Source organism: Homalodisca vitripennis, chromosome 8, assembly GCF_021130785.1.
Source record: "Homalodisca vitripennis isolate AUS2020 chromosome 8, UT_GWSS_2.1, whole genome shotgun sequence".
NCBI lineage: Eukaryota > Metazoa > Arthropoda > Insecta > Hemiptera > Cicadellidae > Homalodisca > Homalodisca vitripennis.
In genome coordinates, this window is record NC_060214.1 from 39,219,988 (window position 1) to 39,240,832 (window position 20,845).

Here is a 20,845-nt window from a genome sequence, read left to right on the forward strand (position 1 = left end):
ATCAGCAAATAAAATAGGCCTAATCAAAATGGCAAACTACCCAATTGGGGATGATAATATCCCCAAAATTAAAAGTTGTAGATAATAAAAAAACAACATCCTAGCAAATTTTGTAAGTAAAGTTTTAATTTTACATACCTTAAAAAACACAAAAAACCAAAATAAAGAAATGTATAGCCACAACTCTAGTAGTTTGCCATTAATAAGTACAAACATATGTTAACAATGAAATTTGAACTGGTCCTATAGAACTTGAATCTTATGTTTGGAATTTAATTAACAGAAATATTCTACACAGTGATGTAGCTCATGTCAATTTCAAATTAAATTTACTGCACTGAAATGAGAGGATAAACCTCCCTTATACATATGTTCTGTCGATGAGGACGAGTAGTGACGACAATCTAATGCTTGTATCTCAATTTAATATATTTGTGGCATAGTTATTACCTATTATTAAATAATATATATATATATATATATATATATATATATATATAATATTATATATGAAATTAAACTGTGGAACAATCTTGATTAATCTGATATAAAGTGTTATAATTTAAATGTAGTTCTAGACTGGTAGTTTTCTGCGTTTTGTAGAATTGCTGAAACTGTTAACGGATAGGCCTCATGGATATACTTCTGGGGTGCACAATGGACCCTTGAGGCTTAAGTGCATAGTAATAGGCTGCTCTTTAGAAGATGGGCGGGTGCTTTTATTTCTCATTACGAAGACGAAGACGATCTTGCTCACACTATTTTTAAAACAATGACCTTGATAAAACTGATATCAGTGTTCTTGTGTCAGCTTTTGAATGTGCATTGGGGGCCTTGCTGAAGTGGTAGGTTATAGGTATATAGTTGAGTTTATAGAATGAACTTCTTTTGTATAGTCAATATTAGAGAAAAAACATCTTTTGTACAGTAAAGTTGATAACATTCAACAGTGTTTGTGTAATATTCAACGTTTTCATAATCACTAATGCCTTTAAAAAATAAATTGTAGCATTTGTAGTGCATTTGGTATAAATAACATGATATTACATTCTTCATATCACAATTCCATACCCAGCTTAGGCCGCATATGACAAGTTTTGCTGTATATAACATAAAACAAGCACTATGACATTAATTAATCTTTCCTATTTTACAATGGGTCTTAATTGCTATTGAATTGAATTTGAAAAATGAGCAAAAATCGGGTAAGTGATAAAATTATTTTTATAAAACTAATAATATTTATTATTTATGTGCAAATAACAATAACGTGCATATCATTGATAGTGACATATTACGGTTCATAACATAATAGTAATAATATAGTAGACATTGCACCAGTTTTCTTATTTTCTTATAAAATAACATCTTACAGTAAAGGCAATCCCATCCTGTCACAGTAAAGATCACATAAAGTTATTCTATCTCTCCATCACCATAAGGGATAAGTTTAATTCATCCAAACTTTTAACATTAAACCTTTTTTCTGTTCTCATCTTTCTCAATGTATTTGAAAAGCGATGGCTCTGCTTTCGGGTCCACTTCCGACAATATTCTGAAGCTTTCGTCATCCACGAAGCAAATCTCATGATCATCCTAAAACAAAAATTTAAAAAAATGAATTGGTTAAATTTTCTAAACTTATTTTTTACAATACTTTAGTCACTAGGTCATTTGATTACATAATGGATAACATTAGTAACAATACTTTAGCTCATATAATTAGACGTTTGTTGTCAAAAATAAATATTGTCAGATTTTTTAAAATAATAGCTGTAACTAAACGAAAACAATAATGCATGTATGTATATATACAGGAATTTGTCTACATGTAATTAAGGCATGTAAATAACATTTTTAGATTAACATCACAAAAGATTACCTACGAGTCAAAAGTTACACTAACTTACAGTTAACTATATTCTTAGTTAAAAAATAAAAAGTTATCTGTAAGTCATCTTCCAGCAGTTTTCTTAAGTATAGAAATAATTTATATCATACATAGAACAATGAAAATTAACCTGCCAAATTTTATTGGTATTGATATCCATCATATTATCTTTTTCAACAATATTACAATGCTATATCATTGATAAAAATAAAAACATTTTTCACAATCAAAAAGCCATTTCATGTAGCTTTCTGTTGTTGCTTTGTTAGAATTTAGGTGGATCTTAAGATGGTGGCAATGTCTCCTGTCTTCACAAACATAGAACTAGTATGCATCTTTTCCAATTTGTGTCAGGAGTTAAATGCTTTGTACGTAGACGTAGTTCATCTATATATTATATAAATGCCGCGAAATTTTGCACATTCATCCATGTTATCTCTAAGGTGCTCATTAAGAAATTTTCTGCGTTGTATTCTTGATGGAAGTGAGCAGGTTTTAATAAAAAAGACATTTTTTATTCTTCCACATTTAATTTGTTTTAAAAGCGCTTTATGCCGGTTTAGGCATCATCAGTTTCCGGTATTTAAGCACTGAGACAATTGTCAAGGGTTTATAGTTTACAAACTTTACGATCCGTATATTTTTCTCTAGTGCATTCACACTTATCATATGGAATAAGCATATATGGCGTAATAACAAAAAATAATCTGGATAGGCTACTAGTACAACAAAAGAGAGCTCTACGGGTTATCCTTAGACTTAAAAAGACTGACTCTGTTAAGAAATTATTTACAGAAAATGGAATTTTAATGGTATACAGTTTATATATTTATAAAACAGGTCTTTATGCGAAACAAGAAGCAAACATCACTCCACTTCTAGTTAGTCACCAATACAACACAAGGCATAACAGAAATGTCCCACAACATAATCTTGAATATTTCAAAAAGAAAACTGATTTTATGGGACATAAGTTCTTTAAAATCCTACCAAGAGAGGTAAGTAATTAACAAAACTTAAAAAAAAATGAAAATGAAATGAAAATCTTACCTGCTGAACCTAACACTATTCATTTGAGGAATTTTTGGAAAGAAGGTAAATGTTTTTATTTGACAGTATTCTTATTACGTTTTACTTGACACTATTCTTGTAGATGATGTGCATTTTACGAATAAAGACATCTTGAATCTTGAATTAATCATCTAACTGATGATGCCTTAACCGGCGAAAGCGCTTTTTAAATAAATTTAATGTGGAAGAATAAGAAATGTCTTTTGCATTAAGAAATTGTTTTATTTTTTGAACAGTGAATTACGATAGCACATGATAGTGAAACACTCGATCATAAATAGTAGAGTTAGGCACTACAACTCACCGGGTCGGCCAGTATGATGACTGTGACAGAAGCCTTGCCAGGGGTGTCCAGCGTGATAAGAGGAGTCAGTATCTTGTTGTTAGTGTCCTTGATGACCTGATGTATTGCGGGCTGCTCAGCTGCCGGCACTGAGTAGGCTATACGTCCGTACGCCGTCGCGTGCTCCACCGGTTTACCTGTCATCATAAACATTCCATCTAGGATCAAATGGACAAAGAAGAAGAAACTTATATAAATTATATTGCTACGTAAAAATAAACAATACACTGCTTCATTAATACATAAATAAACAAAATATTTTCTACAAGATTATTTACGTATTAATTCATACAGTGAGAAATTATCACTCTTCTCAAGTGAACATGCTCAAGCAAGGCGAAGTGTGTATTGTGGTGAGGCGTCTTGTGTATTGTAGGAACAGAATATCGAGTTCTGTACATTTATGGGTAAGTACAGTAGTGGTTACAGATAGACAAACCCTAATATAATATAAATATGTATATAGTTAAGTTATGTAATAAACTATGGAGCCACATTGTGCATTTTTCTTGTGCAAACCCTTGTTCACGTTTTTTCAATCACCTTACTGTTACATTAGTAGTAGACTGTCAAATACTGATACAATGGTAAAAAAAGTGATAAGAAGATTCCAAGGTCCAAAACATAAGGCCGAAGGCAACAATCCAACAATCCTTTACCCCTCCTCTTCCTAACCATCACCTTCCTGTCTCACTGTTTCAGATGACGCACCAAAATACCACAGGAAATGCTGACATAGTGTTCTAGTTTGTGTTCCACTTTCGCAGGTGTGAGTGTAACATGTTTGTTGTGCTCTTGATTTCTGTGGAGTGACAATGCCTGGGTTTATTTTCTCCAGTCTGGACTTGAAGCTGTTCCTGTACAAGTCAGGTATGATACAATTGTAGATTTAAGTACATGTTTATGTATTACGGTTTTCACACCTGATAAAGAGGGTAGATTTGCTCGAAACGTAGTGTTATACATTTTGTAAACACATAACAATGGCAAATGTCTGAAATCCTACATTCTTTTTAAAATATCCATTGTCAATAACAAACTGTAAACAATGAAAATAAGATTTCATCGTACAAAAATACACATTGAATTTGTAGAATAAGTCCAAATACGTTTTCTGAGAACATTGTATTTCACAACATTTAGAAAATACACCAACCATATTTGGCTTCTAAAATATAGGTTTTTTGTCTCAAGTAGCGTATGTATTTTATGAACTGGTTTTATATATAGTCTCTTAGAGCAGTTTCAAAAGAAAACTACAATTTTTTGATGTACAATATTTCGTTGTAATTAACAACTTTTTCAAGTACACTTTTAAAACATACACAGAATAAAATATATATATTCTTTTACTAAATAGCTCCCCCTATAAAAGCATTCTGTCTGTTGGTGCAGGTGGTTGCAGTGTTACTTGCAGTACAAGGAGTTTTCTTTATAGTTTTTGTTATTTTGACTTTACTGTTTAAGTTTATAATGTATTGAAAGTTGATATTAGTTAATTGACATACATAATAAATTATAATTCATCTTTGTTTATAGAGCCGTTATAATTAATATGGTTGTGAAGTTATTTTAAATGTTGTGCTCAAATTTGATTAATTAAATTAATTTTTGGTAAATGCGCCACAATAAAAGTTGTTCTATTCCATTCAACTTGAGTTTAAAGAGAAACAAAAATTGCCTGAGTGTCACTGTTGTCATTGTTTGTTCTTCCCAATTATTTATGAATTATTTTAGAATATTTTAACCAATATCTGTATATTATAAAATACAGATGAGTAAATACTGTATTTTATTTTCATATTACTGATTAGCTTCGGACAGAACTGTAATCACTCCAAATTAAGCACTCACCAATATCTTTGAACTCCAGTTTGGCCTGAGATTCAGCAAATCCAAGTACAGCCTTGTCCTTGTCCTGCGAGAAGATCTTCAGTCCAAGAATTCCATTCCAGTAGGCAAGAGTACGAGCCAGGTTGGAGCTCGAGAGAGTCACTTTCTCAACAGGATCTGGAACCAATCATTGTTGTACATCGTTCAGTTATCGATATAAACCTTTTAAACAATTGTTTTACATTCTAGTGACAATGTTACAGTTTCGGTGACAAATGTGATATAATCATGAAAACTAATTTATGAGATTTAATATATTTTGGTAAAAGTATTAAATTATTTCCAAGAACCAATGTTTTAGGCTAACAAGAAAGTAATTCCTAGTAGATTGATATTTAGTAATTAAAATCTCACTCTTGCAGTTAACAAAAAAATAAATTTTATTAGTGAATGTATTTAAACACCTTTAAAATTATATTGATTGCTTTAGTTGATGACATTATTTATAGTTGATTTTATAGTTTGGAGATTTTAAGTTTTAACCACCTGATTTATACATTTTAAATATTTATATTGTTACATTTTTCATTGGGTTTTAATTGTATACGTTCTTTGTGTTTTTTGTTCAATTTGTGTTTTTAAATTTATTTTACCCTGCAATGCTTTTATTATTTCTTAAATAATTTTGTAAAACCACTCTCTATTTATACCAGTTATTAGTTTTGTAAGTTCTTATGTCTTTTGTAACGTTCCTGTTAATTTTAAAATAAGTCTCCAATTATAAAATTTTTATTTTTTAAGTATTACTGCCCAATAGTTTGACGAAGTCTATTGTAACCTATTATGTTGCTTAATGACTAATAAAGACATCTTGAATCTTGACATAAAAATTGTTTCCAATGTCCAAATTTTGTACTTTTCCACTTTTGTACAATATTTAAAAAGTAAATTATTAAGTATTCATAATGTTTTATAGCTACCAGATTGAAACTGTATAGGATATTGAATGACTTGTAAGAAAAAAATGTTCTGGATATACTATATTGAATCTAAGCTTACGTCTAAATACTAGTCTATGGCTGAGATCTGGATACAATTGTAGATTTTCTGAAACTCTCAAGAGCTGCCATAGAGAAAACTCACTTTATGTTAATCAGGAAACACGTTATATTTAAAATATTTCTTCATGACACTCCACAACACGAGATATGATTTTATCACTTTAATTGGTACCATTTTGAAGCCTTTCGCTAAAAGAGACAAAATAGTGTGGCATGATTCAATTTTTCAACTATAAAACTCATTAGTTTAATTAGGTAATTTTATCACATGTGAATAGGTGAACATTTTGTAGATTTTCAAACCCACTCAATAGATCTGCTTCTCCCTCACTTGCCATGCATAGAACACTCTGTCTTAAGCTATTGGATATATTTTAACATAAAATAAACTAATCCAGATTTTCTCTTTCCTGACTGATGCCTTAGGGTACATCCAAGATGCAAGCTCATAAAAGCAGGTAGCGAGATTCAGACTCGGCACCGAGCGACTCTAGGTGACAGGAACAATATGGCCATTATGCAAGCAGTTTATCAGTGCAGAAGAGATGCCACCAAACATATCAGTATATCATGGAATTTACCATAGAATAGGCTGCAGCAGCTTTGTTACTGCATGAACCAAAGATATGCTAAATACATCTCATTAATAAATTAAAATCTATTTATAAGGAGTACAAAAACCTTTTTCAGCAATTACTTGCAGAGAAAAACAGATTTGTTAGCCAACAGAATGCAGCAAAACAAATTAGAAACACTGACAATTTTCATAGAAAATACTCACTCACATACCAAAATAATTAAATAAATATTGAGAATTTTGTATTTTACTTTTTCCACAATGCAAAAATATACCTCACTCTTTGAAAATGATTGATCTAATACTATTTTATTTATTAAAATGGATATCTCAACATTACTTTTTTTATTTAATACTTTGTGTTCAGTTGTAGAGAAACGACCTTGAGTTAGCCCATGAGTACAATTTCAAAACTCAAACTTTTACCCTCTTATTTGAAGTTGTACATGGGAGTTGTTGTATTTTTGAGACATAATAAATACACATGAAAATGCTTTTTAGTTTTTTGTGTATATATTTTTGTGTATTTAAACAAAAAAGCTTAAAATATTTTCTGAAAAACTAATATAAAAAACGTTTGGGTGCATATTAACTATTCTTAAGATTATATGACCAAAAAAAGGGCGTAGAAGTGTTTGAGATTTTAAGATTAATTAATTATTCCTATGGTTAACATCATTACAATCATCTCTTAGTCTATAAATTCAATCACTTTGTAAAATATTGTTAGTAATTATTTCACTATTTAGATTTTTATTGGTTAACTAGTTTTATTTTATCACGTGCACAGATTATAATCTTTTAGTACGTATTTAGCTTAACAATTTATTGCAAATAACAAATTAAGGAATAATTTTAGATTTTAAACTTGTTTCAAACGCGAGGTTTGACGTTTTACAATTCTAGACATAACATAGTTACATCACTCTTCATTTCTGAAGAAATGTTTCTTCAAAAGGCATCGGCGGTGTTCGGGCAAAGAAATTATGAATTTTGCTTCCAAGTATGATACTTATTAAAAATAGGTCTAAATTAAACTGAGGCAGTACAATTACTGTGTTTTTAGCCCTTGTGTTATAATTATGAACATCGCTACGTACTTTAATAATCCTACAATGGTTTTGACATAAATTAAATACACTTTATAAACACAATTAACATTTGAAGAAAAATAAAAACGATCCTTAACAAAATCATTAGTCTTGAAATTATAATAATTCTTATTGTGTTTTCTGTACAACTAAAAAAGTCTATTAAGGTTTTGGGTACAAGTGCCTCCATAAACAAAGATACAGAATACAGTATGTGATGGTACATGAGCATAAAATAGTTTTTAAAACTGAGTTACATTTTTTTTACATTGAAATAGATCCACGGTTAAAATGTTAAAATATCAGTTGGCTTAAATAATGTCAAGGAAGTTTAAGAATAGGTTGACATTGGACATTGTTTTGAATAGGTGCAATTACTCATGACAAGATAAGAAAACCATTTCAAGTGACTACATGATCTAATTTTCTGCTTCAATTGTCCACAAGGATTACACGTTGAAGGACTGTAAAAATAAATTTTCTCAAGTATTAATTAACCCACAACACACAATACCAGTTCCAAATGCATGGCCCACTAGTCAGAATAACACTTTACAACATTTATTTTTAGACTCAATCCTGGAAACTAGTTAAAGCAAAACTAGTTCCAATAAAAAAACTAGACAGTTACAAACGTGTTAATACATGCATTACAACAAACAGTACTGCATTATATTTTTGTTATATTTATATATTTGTCATAAAAAATAACAAGCTTTACCTGATTGAGCAGCACCTAAAATAAAAATAAAATATTGTATATTTGGTTACAGAGACCTACCTAAAGTAAATTACATACTCAATCAAACCTGAATTGGATTGTCAAATGTTAACAAAGACAATTAATCCTTATACCAGACATTATTTTACAGAACTAGTATGATCGAGTTTTTCTTAAAATAAAAACGAAATACAATGCCATTCTTAGCAATATTATGTATACAGTAATTATTAATAAACATCAAATCTTTGTTATTTATTGTTGCTTTTTGTTACAAAACTTTAATTCTAAGGTTTATTTACAAGACAGCTTTAAAAAAATCAAAATCTTACTTAATTTTTTTTAAATTTTCATAGTTAAAGCTCAAAGAAGTACTCAAATCAAAATTCGACACAATATCAAACGCAGACACACTAAAAACATTTTTATTTTCAACATATCTATCCATTTTTATTTTGTTATTTCCAATAATAAGAATAAAAAGATTTTTGTTTAAAAAAGTGACGTTCTGCCTTATTTTTGGCACTACTGTGACTGCTACTGATTGATCAACTGTGTTTGTGCAGTATAATATAACTAAATATGTTATATAACATATTTAATAGGAAACACATTTATTTGTAATGTACACTGAAAACTATAATCTTAAAAATATAAAATATTACATATTTAGTATTTGTTTCTAAAGATACAGTAAATTAGACTTTAGTACTTTACCCAAGTTCTAAAAATGTCCAACTATTCAGACATTGGTACTGAAAGGATTAAGTTATAAGGTAAAGTACATTTACAATTTTATCATTGCTGTTTTAATTTCTTTTTAATAATTATAATTTGTTTGAACACGTAATTCATACATTCTTTGAAAAGATGTGTTTATAGTTTGCTCTAGTATGACCACGAGTGTATATAGTAAAACCTCGGTTATAACATTTTACAATTTGAAAAAAAAAATCACAAGAGAAATCAATTTACAGTAGATTATTTCCACAATGAACTTTACCGAGATGGTGTAAATATTTTTATATTTCATTATTTACTTTCCTTTTATTCAATGTTAAGTGTATTCAATTGTTATTTATATTTATCTGTCCACTACGTTATCCAACATCTCAAAAAGACCACAATACATGTTTGGATGTTATGAATAAGGATGGTACACACTTGGTCTGATATGATTCACTATTACACTATTTACATACATAAAAAAAGCTTGTCTAGGAGGTAAGCGACTGATAAATGGCACTATTACACCAACATAATTGGAATTGATAATTGCTAGTTATAGAGCTTGATACCCAGTAGGGTCACATCTGGTTTGATACTACTAACGATTCTTTAGATTACTGGGGTTCTCAACACTGAAACTGTGATCAAAATTACATATGATAATCCTTTGTAGAATTTTTAAGTTTTAAAAAAGGTTTGTTTGGTGGATTTACAAATTAATCTAATGAATGATCACGATCTTCTCAAAAATTGAAAGTTCTAAGTAGTCGTGCACAGCACCAAACTCAAATAAATTGAAAACTTGCAGTTTAGAGTTTACTGATATGGATGCAAGATTATTTCCAGTATAAAAGAAGCTCAGAATAACAGAATTGTTTGTGAAACAAGTTTTTTATGAGTAAGAATATTTAAATCAGTCTATAATAAAACTGATTTGGCAGACTCAAAACTAAAATGTAGGCCGGAAAAGATCGCAGAGTATTGAGGGTATTTTCCACTATTGTATGGCAAAAATACTTACACAACATTTGAAAATTAGTATATACTGTCTTCTTACTCTAAAAAAAAATATTGAGCATGTACAGAAGAAGTCACCTAATGAAGAAACATGGTGTTATACATGCCAGAATCAAACTTCAGAACATCAGAAAAGACATATACGAGTATTTCAAAATCTAAACATAAATCTAACAGCCCAGCTGCTTGTCAACTCCTTATTAAAGTCAGATTAATTTAGGTACCAATATAAAAAATGAATTACTGACAAAACCTAGTAAAAAACTTTCATAAACACTGGAAGAGCCACAAAACTTTGGAATAAAAAAGAAGAGATAGGATTAAAAAGAAAGGCTGAAGGTGTTCACCTACTCTTCACGCCATCTTACCTTTTGCCTGTTTACAGAAACTGTTGTACAATGGTGTTTCGTTTGCATTTTTTTTCTTCAAGTTAGGTTTAGATTTTTTTCAAGGTAATGATTCTGACACACAACTTTTCCGATGTTCTGAATTTCGATTCTAGCATGTAAAACATCATATTTCTTGATTATATAAAGACTAATTGCTTAATTTTAAAAAGAATGGAAGGTGAAGAATGATTAATGATCAGTCTTCCACCATCGCTAATATGTGTGAAGTGTTGTTTAGTGCTCTGACATCACTTAAGTTTTTGAGTTGGAATGTATGTATTGGGGTTTCTTAACATCTGAAGAAGAGTGTATATTTCAATGCTAAAAATGTAGCATTATATTTGTTGTATCATATAAAAGTGGGCAATATCTAAAACGCTATTATCTATTTATTTTAGTAAAATCTTTCCTAAATTAAACAACGTAACAAAATAGAAATACTTTGTTATCTAATTGTTGTTGACATGTTAAACTACTCAGATACAGTTATAGCACATTTTTATTTGCAACACAAGATGGCAACAAAGTATATGTGCTAATCCGGTTGTTAAAACACGCTTATCTTCCTCTTAAGAAAGGTGTACTTTGAAAGGTAATCACAGGCAATCTTATCACAGAATCCATTCTACTCGAACAGGTGTAATTAAAAATGAATGTATAATGAAACCAAAATAAAACAAAGATAAAATTTGGGAATTTTTATTTACAAGTTACATAAATTAATTTTTATTTACCAACTCAAAATCCTCTGAGCTCAAAAACACATTAACCAAGAAGCAATTGATAATCAAAAAAAGTAATTAAGAGAGATGACTATTATAAAGTTTTGGATTCTGTGTTACGTAAGTAAGTCAGCCCCATGGCACGAAGACACGAAGATGACAAGTGATTATTACAAGGTTATCACTGCCAAGATCGTTTAGAGGACAGTGCTGATAACAAGTGAGATATAACAAATCAGCAATTTATTTATCTTTACAATGTACCAAAAATAATGAGTGATGATTACCCTACTTAAAAAAATATAAAGAACATTCCAGTTTTAAGAACCAGACTACTACGCTTATAAAATGAATATCTCTAAACTCACCTTTTAGTAAACAAATTAAACCATTTCTATCTTTTCAACAAATATATTTTAAATTGGTATAGCCTATTGTAGATCAAAACACGAAGCATTCCTTGCTTGTGCACTAGTGTGTTTTGCAAGCGTGTTCTTTGTATAATTAATCGCAAAGTCAATTTCGCACTACTAATAACCCTGTTTTTCACTATGTGTGGTTTAGTAAAATTTTTACTGATTGTGATATACTGCCTATCATTTCTTTACCAAAGAATATTAATTGAAAACACTGGCAAATTGTATCTGATTTGGTACGTTTATTAAAAATCATTGTGTAAGGTAACATTTAAAACCCTATACATGCAGTACAAGTAATGTTTTACAAAACAAAGAGTGGATTTAACAATTTTTGTGTAATAAAAATTCCCCACTAAAAGGTAAAAAAAATTATTGACTTTTGTGAAAAAAATCTACAAAACATTTCCTTATTGAAAGTTTTTCAAGTTAAAGCATGTGTATTACTTTTGAACCATTGCCGTTGTACAGGTAATATATATTTACTTATCAAGTTATTTAATAGTATTTTTTACAGCAAAACAGGAAAAGTTTGCAATGAGCGCAAGTTTGAGTTGCAATGATCATTTAAACATGTATAGAGTTTACATATTTTGGATCCAATAGTTTACAATTAGATACATTAGTCACGTAATGTCCACTGATAAAAGATTTACGTGTTGTGCACACTACCACACTACATTATAATCAGTATGAATCAGTGTGTAAGCGCTAATTCTAGAATGTGATAACCATTATGCCAGTTCTACTGTTCAATTCTGAGAACCATTTAACATCAAGAGCCCTCTGACGTTCTAAGGTTCAATTAGTCTCAAGTGGCTTGTCGTACATGTGACATGATAACATTGTTTAGAACATGTGTTTGTTGGTAGTAAAGATAATATCAATGTTATGGGGTACTTTTAGGATGAACTTATAACAAAAGTATTTCCATTCTAAACAACTCTGTCAATTACGGTTCAGATTTTAATTGAAATAAAGTAAAAGACTCTAATTGTCGTCTAATGAAAGGCGATACCACATTCCATTCATCATTAAATATTTTAGTACATACGAGATGAAAAAGGTATCTTTTGCCATTAATCCTTTAACTCTCGAACTGGTAATCAGCATTAAAATTTTGATCTAAATCGTTTTGCAAGTGGCAATCGACATTATATCAATCTGACACACACGTGTTTTGACACTTTATATAGTACATAAATCAACACTACCACCACTACTTATATACCATTTCAAAGAGAAAGAATTACTGATTTCAATGGTGAAATGTGTTTTGCTATTTTGGCAACAGTGACGTCATAAATCTTGCCAGAAAGATTGTCTTCATCTAGCCATTTTGAAAATTAATGATATACTATTATGGGTATGGTTTATAATGTTGGTTTTATAGCTTGTTATAGCTTTGTTTCAGGCTATATTATACTAAATTTTGGTATATTTTGAAAATATTTAGTGTAAAAGTTATATTTTTTGTTAATTTTTTTAAACAATCCCATCCATGGCAACAAATTTTGTTATGTCCCACCACTTTTCAAAAATAAAAAATTTAGAAATTGATTACCAATTTATTTGTTAAAAAAACGGGGTAATTTTGTATGGTTTATGCATAAAATGTTTATAACATAATTCCACATTTTCCTGAAAAGAATAATGTATTACAAATATAGGTTTCTAGTAAAAATGTATTTCGTGAATACAGACTACAATGTCCACAACAATTGTTCTCTTGCCAGCTGTGCAGTGTGTGCTGTGATAACATTTATAGAAAGATTATGAAGACTTACTTGATATATAGGATCCTCGTAGTCCGTGGAAGAAAACTATTGATTTTGGGGTCAAAATGCCTCAGGGCAGCTAGTCTGTCTGTCCATCTGTCTGTTAGAGTGATAACTCTTGATAGAAAGGTCGTGGAGACTTTAAAGTTGGTAAACAGGTGCTCTTGGCCCAAGGAAGAACCCTATTGATTTTGGAATCAAAAGATCAATGGGTAGTCTGTCTACCCATCTGTGTGGTAACGGTTGATAGAAAGGTCGTAGAGACTTTAAAGTTGGTAAACAGGTGCTCTTGCCCAAGGAAGAACCCTATTGATTTTGGAATCAAAAGATCAATGGGTAGTCTGTCTACCCATCTGTGTGGTAACGGTTGATAGAAAGGTCGTAGAGACTTTAAAGTTGGTAAACAGGTGCTCTTGGCCCAAGGAAAAACCCTATTGATTTTGGAATCAAAAGATCAATGGGTAGTCTGTCTACCCATCTGTGTGGTAACGGTTGATAGAAAGGTCGAAGAGACTTTAACCCTCTCCCGGGCAAACGCCTCGAAACGCCTCGGCAGGGCGCCTGGCGCTAAAGTCCAAACGCCTCCAATCGCCTCCATCAACGCTCTCTGCTTTGTGCTGCTTTCTTACGATTGTTTGGGGAACTAATAATGGAAATATCTATTGGCAGTATCATTGTTGCCTTGTTTATTCATAGTTTTATGACTAGGGACGCTATCTAGGATTAATAATTTGAAACGGTTTATTCACTACTTCATTGACGGTGCTCTAGTTGTTTAGTAGTACAATTCTTTCTGACTTGTGCTGCTATCTTACGTAATTTGATAAACTATTTGGGACTTTTTATAACCACTTATTTACTTAAATCATTTCGTTGGTTGTATTCGCAGTCTTTTCACTTGGTTCTGTACTTTATAGATGGCAGGTTCAAGGTCGTTGCGTGATAGCGAAATTGATCGCGTTTTTGACAATGAAGTGGTTGATGAAGGTGATTGTTTCAGTGACGATGAAAGTTCCATGAATAGCGATGTATTTAGTGATGAGGAAATTCACCATTCTAACCAAGAAGATAGGAACACTGATGACTCGCCACGTAATCCGGCGCTGCCTCGCGCCGCCGACACCGCGACTCGTGTCCAGCCATTGCCTCGCGCCTCTGGTACCGCCACTCGGGTCCCGCCTGTCTGGTCTAGACAAAGATACCACTAGACAAAGTCTTAGTGTTATCTTAATTTTTATATTTATAACCCTTTATATATGATAATTTATACAACAATTAAAACAAGATTTTTCATGTAAGTTTGACTTTTTGTTTGATTTTAATTTAGGTACCATAAGGTTGATATTTTTTTTTTTAATAAATACAACGTTATTATAGAGGATTTAATCATCTTTGTAACGATGTACTATAAATAATAGTTTTATTAAAATAAAGTTCTTAGTACGTAGTAAAAACGCGAATAAGTGTGCCCTCGCGGCAGAGCGGGCGATTTAATTCAGCCCAGTAGCGCCAAAAGCGCGTCGCGGTAATTCGACCGGGAGAGGGTTAAAGTTGGTAAACAGGTGCTCTTGGCCCAAGGAAGAATCCTATTGATTTTGGAATCAAAAGATCAATGGGTAGTTGATCTATCCATCTGTGTGGTAACGGTTGAAAGAAAGGTCCTTGAGACTTTATACTTGATACACAGGTCCTATGTAGTCCATGGAAGAATGTTACTTATTTTAAGGACATAGGGCAGTCCATTTGTCTATCTGTCTGCTTGTCTGTGTGATAACACTTACTAGAAAGGTCCTAGAGATTTGAAATTTGTAGCATACGTTTCTCTTGGTTTAATGAAGAACCTAATTTTGATTTTGGAATATTTGAAATATCTGTTCAATACAGTGATATCCAAAAAATGAAAGAATAGTTTCTTTGCAAGTACAAAACAAAGTAAACAATTTTGATTAGTTTTTTGTGCAAAATACAACCTTTTAAGAAATAAACAAAAAACATTTAGCATGAAAAGGTTAGTTCGTTTAGGAAATACATAATAAAGAACAAAGCACTACAGCGCGGGACAGCAGGTGTCCCGCGCGCTACTTGGCCACTCATCACAAGTGGGACAGATGCTGTCCCGGCCGACCTCAAAGGGTTAACAAAGAAAGGTTGACTCAAAGCTCACCTCTATCCATTGGCTTAACAAGGAATCGTTGATTCAAAGCTCAACTCTATTCATTAGCTTAACAAAGAATGGTTGAATCAAAGCTCACCTCTATCCATTGGCTTAACAAAGAATGGCTGACTCAAAACTCACTTCTATCCATTGACCTAACAAGGAATGGTTGACTCAAAGCTCACCTCTATCTGTTGGCTGAGGTTCGTCAACCAAGAAATACTTGTAGCCGCCCGGTGCCTCCACAACATTCAGTCCATTCTCCTCTCTGATAGGCCAGCCAGCAGCCTTGGCTCTGGCGATGGCTTCACGTGACCGGATTGTGATGCCCTGGTAGTCGTTGCCCTGCTCGTACTTGTTCACGTTGTAATTGTACGTGAGCTCCACTACAAAGTGGTTATCCTCCGGTCCATATCCTACCATGGTTTTGCTCCAGCGGTTGTCGTATGGCCTGAAACCACCAGCTTCAGTGAACAACGTAGCTTATTTCCATTCTTCAGTAAAAATCTACCTTACAACCCGCTATGAAGGGTGTTCAAAAATCTTATTTCAACTACATATACCATCAAGAAATATTTATTTTGGTTGAACTAGAATGTAAGGCAGTGCTTAGCCAAAAGGCAAGTATTTTACTAATAACTATTCCTCATATTAAATCAAGTAAACACCTGGATATTGATGCAATTTCTAAACAGCTTAATATTAAAAACAAAGATTCTCATCCTTCTAAACAAAACTGTTTCAAATGAAAATACCCCAATTACCAACCTATTGCACTAAAATAAAAAAAACCACATTACTACAAACATTATAGTCTTCCCTTATACATCAAATACACACTGCTTTCAAACTACACCTCATGTTTTGTACATAAAGTAAACATGACAGTATAATAAAATGGTGCATCTAGTTCACACTAGAGGCAGAGTTGTAAAACAATCACTGAATTATCTTCAGTGAGTAGAGAAGTATATTTAATTGTACATACTTATATAATTAAATACAATTGAATAAGTAATATTTAATCATATAAAATTATTACATAAATATTATTGCACCAAAATCGTAAATTTCTTATTAGTCGCTAATCTATGGACTAGATGATTAAGAATTTTATTTCTTTTTTGACGAATTTCTATCAAATACTTAATAATAAATATAATATTAATAATTTTTAGAAATACTTGAACAAAAAGGTTATACTGGTATATAAATAAAGCAGAAGTCATCATAAATTACTCAATTCTCAACCAAGATAATTATTTATAACACTGATTATTGCAGTGTCTTTATTTGATCGTTTTGTAACAAAAATACTAATGTTTGTACAATTAAGGTTTTATACGGCCGTCTCGGAACTGTAAAAGTATTGTTTCAAACTAAGAGTACAAAGGCGACAATTGTTATCTAATTGGCGAGAAACATGTAAGCTAAATTTGTGAAAGTAAATTCTTATATTGTGTAAAAATTATCCACATGAAGAATGAGATGTTGAAGAATAGGTAACTAGGTATCCTTCATGATAGAACTGAAGTTCTATAACAAGTCGATTTAGAATCGGTCACATATGCCAAGGTGTGGACAAACAAACAAATATTTCATACGGTATATAAAATATATACTCTGTTACAGAATTAAAAATTGAATAAACATTAAGAACATCACCATGATTAATAATAAAAATAAAAAAGTTCAAGAACTACCAAATTTCTGCTTCTCTTTTGCCTATGATTTTAATAATCATTAAACATTTTAGAAAATGATTAAAGAAAATTCAATAAGTTCCTAATTGCTGATGTAATCATTTATACAAGTAGGTGGTCTTGTAACGCACAGAGGTCTGGTTGGTTGCTGATATACTCACTGCCTTACTTCCGTACCAGACACAGGTTCAGAATTAGGATGGTTTTGTTCTTCTTTAATTAGCATGAAGTCACCAGTTTCAACTAGTTTGCCGGATGATGAGTCTATATGGTAATTCTGAACAGTAAAATGGACAAGATTCATCTCGCGTTAGTATATTTCAGTTTCGGTCCTTTGCTGAGTTAATCCTAATAAGAAAACAGAGAAAGTCCTCTAGGAGCAAGCTGCTGCAGAGATACTGTGGATTCACAACCATCTTTTCAGAGAATCAAAGCATAGTGAGGTTTAATCAACTCAACTTCTTCCGTAAGGGCCTCACCATATTTCCTAGTTTTCACACTGGGCTTATCAAGCACTGGTCCAGGAGTTTACCAAAGTAGTAAAGCTATACCAAGCACAGTTTGTCTTGAATGAATGAAGAATCTTTGCACGGTACAATTGATAGATGTGCACAACAGCGATCACACTGCATGCAGATATTTGTACAGTATGTCCTCCCAGTCTTGTACTTGAAGACCTCGTGTCTTCAGGCCTCAATTAATGAATGGTTTTCCACAGTGTAACATTAAGGCGTTCAACTTGGCCATTTACTGGGGGGTTGTAAGGAGATGTTCAGCTAGTCACAATTCCGTCAGAATGCAGGAACAATTTGACTTCTTCTGACATAAACGATGCTCCACGATCAGAATGTATGTATGCGGGAGTCCCAAAGGTGTAGAAAAGATTTGTGAGGCAACTCATAACAGTAGTTGAAGACACATCTTGTCAAAGTATATGTAAATGGAAAACAAGAGAATTCATCTATTATTGGTAGTAGATACATATTTCTCAATGTTGGTAGAAGCAGACCTGTGAAGTCGATGTTGAGGCGTTAAGAGGGGGAAGTTTTACTTTCACAAACGTTGCGCTAGATTTAAGAAATCTGGGCTTGCCTTCAGCACATATCGAGCAATTTGCCATGAGTTTCCAGATGTCATCAAATTCCTCTCTTAATCCATCTTTATCTGAGCATAAGTTCTTTGCTCTATCAAATAACGAGTAGGCCACTCCTTTGACAGATTTTTGATGGTTTGATTGATAATTTAAATATTTTCCCGTGTGTGTTTTCTTTTGAAAAACAGTTGTCTTAAGAACATCCCTATATCTTAATACACACACATTTAAAAAAGAAAGCTTGTTTTGGACTTCCACTTCCATTGTGAGGAGGATGGAAGGAGAAATATTATTAATGTGATTCAAAAACTTACTCAATTCAGTGTCCCCATGAGGAAAAATAACAAAGGTATACCTCCACCAAATCTTCGGTTTGGACTAAGCTGAAGCCAAAGTTTTTTGCTCAAATTCTTACATAAAGATATTGGCGAAAATAGGAGACAGTGGGGAATCCATTGCCATCCCCTCATCTTGAAGGTAAATTTGACCCTCTAACTCAAAATAATTGCATTGAGTGCATAGTTCTAACAGTTTCATAATTACTGGCACGGGAAGTTTAGTTCTTTCCTTTAATGTTTGGTCTTCTTTGAGACGTGATTCAATAATTCGGAGAGTTTCTGGAACTGGTACATTTGTGAATAGACTTTCAACATCAAAACTTACTAGTTTGTCAGTTTCAGTCAACTTTAGGGATTTTGACTTCTCTACAAAATCCCTGGAATTTTTGATAAAAGAGTAAGTTTTTCCTACCAATGGCATTAAAATGTCCAAGAGCACTTTAGACAATTCCCTGCAAGGTGAATCACTAGAACTAATGATGGGCCGGAGGGGGATGGAGGCCAAACATATGGGGGATTTTAGAATAATGAGGAGTTAATTTAGTTCTAAATTTATCTGAAAAATATGCTTTGTGTATTCTTAAGGTGTTTGCTACTTTGCCTTCAAATGAATCAGTTGTGTCTATTTAAAACTGTATAGTTGACAGTATTTAAAGTTTCTGTAATCTTTTCTTTATACGCTACTGAGTCAAGTACAACAGTAGCATTGCCTTTATCGGCTGGTAGTATTTTGATCCTTTCCCAAGGATCGACATGGCATTTTTCTCCTCTATTATCAAATTGTGCTTTGTGGGAAGAATTTTCCTGAGCAAAAGACTGGCCTCACAACGAAACCAGTTACCCTGTTCCTCAGATAACTGTGAAAAAACCAACTCTATTCCAGTTATGAAATCCAGTGCCTTTACTGATTTTTGTGCCACAGTAAAGATTAAAACCTTAGATAAAACTGATATTTCCGCTTCATTGAGGATTTTTTAAGAGACGTTGATTACATTTTTATTATTTGCATCCGTACTCACCTTGCCATCTTTAGGCAAATCACATTGTCTGGGCCTAATTTTTTTAAGTTTTGAAATTTTCTTTTTCTTGTCTATTACAGAATTTTTTTTACATCTATTTTGGATGCTTTCGAGAATGTTGTTAAATTCTGTACTGATCAGGGTTTTTAATTCAGTTTTTTTACATTCAATACTATTTTTTAGGAGGCATCTTCCAAGATGATGATATGCAATTTTTTCTTTAACTAAAGATTTAGAAGCAGAAGACAAAATTTTACTGGCTTTCCTACTACGAAAAGGAGTTTTTAGAGTTAACCCTATAGGCATAAGGTTTTCAACTTTACATTTATGCAAAAAAGTTAAATGATGTGTGTTTAGTCAACTTAAGATGCAAGCTCTTTGATTTGTTTACTGGTACCAGGTCCGTACAGAGAATAAATTCTTTATTTGAAGTTTATTTTTTATGATGGAAGGATTGTGAAGGAAATAACATTTTTCCAGACATTTGCCATTGTTCAGTGATACAAAAAAATCAGTAACACTACGTTTCGAGGTCTGCAATCTGATTTATTCTTCAGGTAAATATCTAACACAACACATAATTACAAACTAGGTTAAAATAAACAAATCATACCAGAGCGTTGTAGCACGCCTATGTCAGGAATCACAACCGCCATGTTGTGTGTCAACTTCACTAACTCTAAAACATGCACTTAATAAAAACCAAACGCAACACTAATTGTTAAAACTGAACTATAGAATACAGGTTACAATATGTCTGCATTCGTCAAAAATAAACTTCAAACAACGAATACCATACGTTATACTTTGTTTCGCATTCAGTTTATTAAAATAGTACAATTCGTTTTCAGTTGCTTTATTTCTGAGCTAACCCATCTGAAACTAAAAACAATTTATT

At 31.9% G+C, this 20,845-nt stretch overlaps 1 protein-coding gene across 4 annotated transcripts in view; it reads right to left on the reverse strand.

Annotated features, from left to right (window-relative positions):
* Nucleotides 1-1,221: 1,221 nt before the first annotated feature.
* LOC124367577 (glyoxalase domain-containing protein 4) overlaps nucleotides 1,222-20,845 on the reverse strand; it is a 30,175-nt gene continuing 10,551 nt past the window's right edge. For 2 of the 4 annotated variants that reach the window (XM_046824517.1, XM_046824516.1), the window contains exons 3-6: nucleotides 15,980-16,245; nucleotides 5,160-5,315; nucleotides 3,267-3,442; nucleotides 1,222-1,596 (exon numbers count right to left, since the gene is read on the reverse strand). In XM_046824517.1, the coding sequence (XP_046680473.1) occupies nucleotides 1,474-1,596; nucleotides 3,267-3,442; nucleotides 5,160-5,315; nucleotides 15,980-16,245 (721 nt within the window). In that variant the 3' untranslated portion in view covers nucleotides 1,222-1,473. Of the gene's footprint in view, nucleotides 1,597-3,266; nucleotides 3,443-5,159; nucleotides 5,316-15,979; nucleotides 16,259-20,845 lie in introns of all 4 variants that reach the window. The other 2 variants (XM_046824520.1, XM_046824518.1) reach the window with 1 other exon arrangement.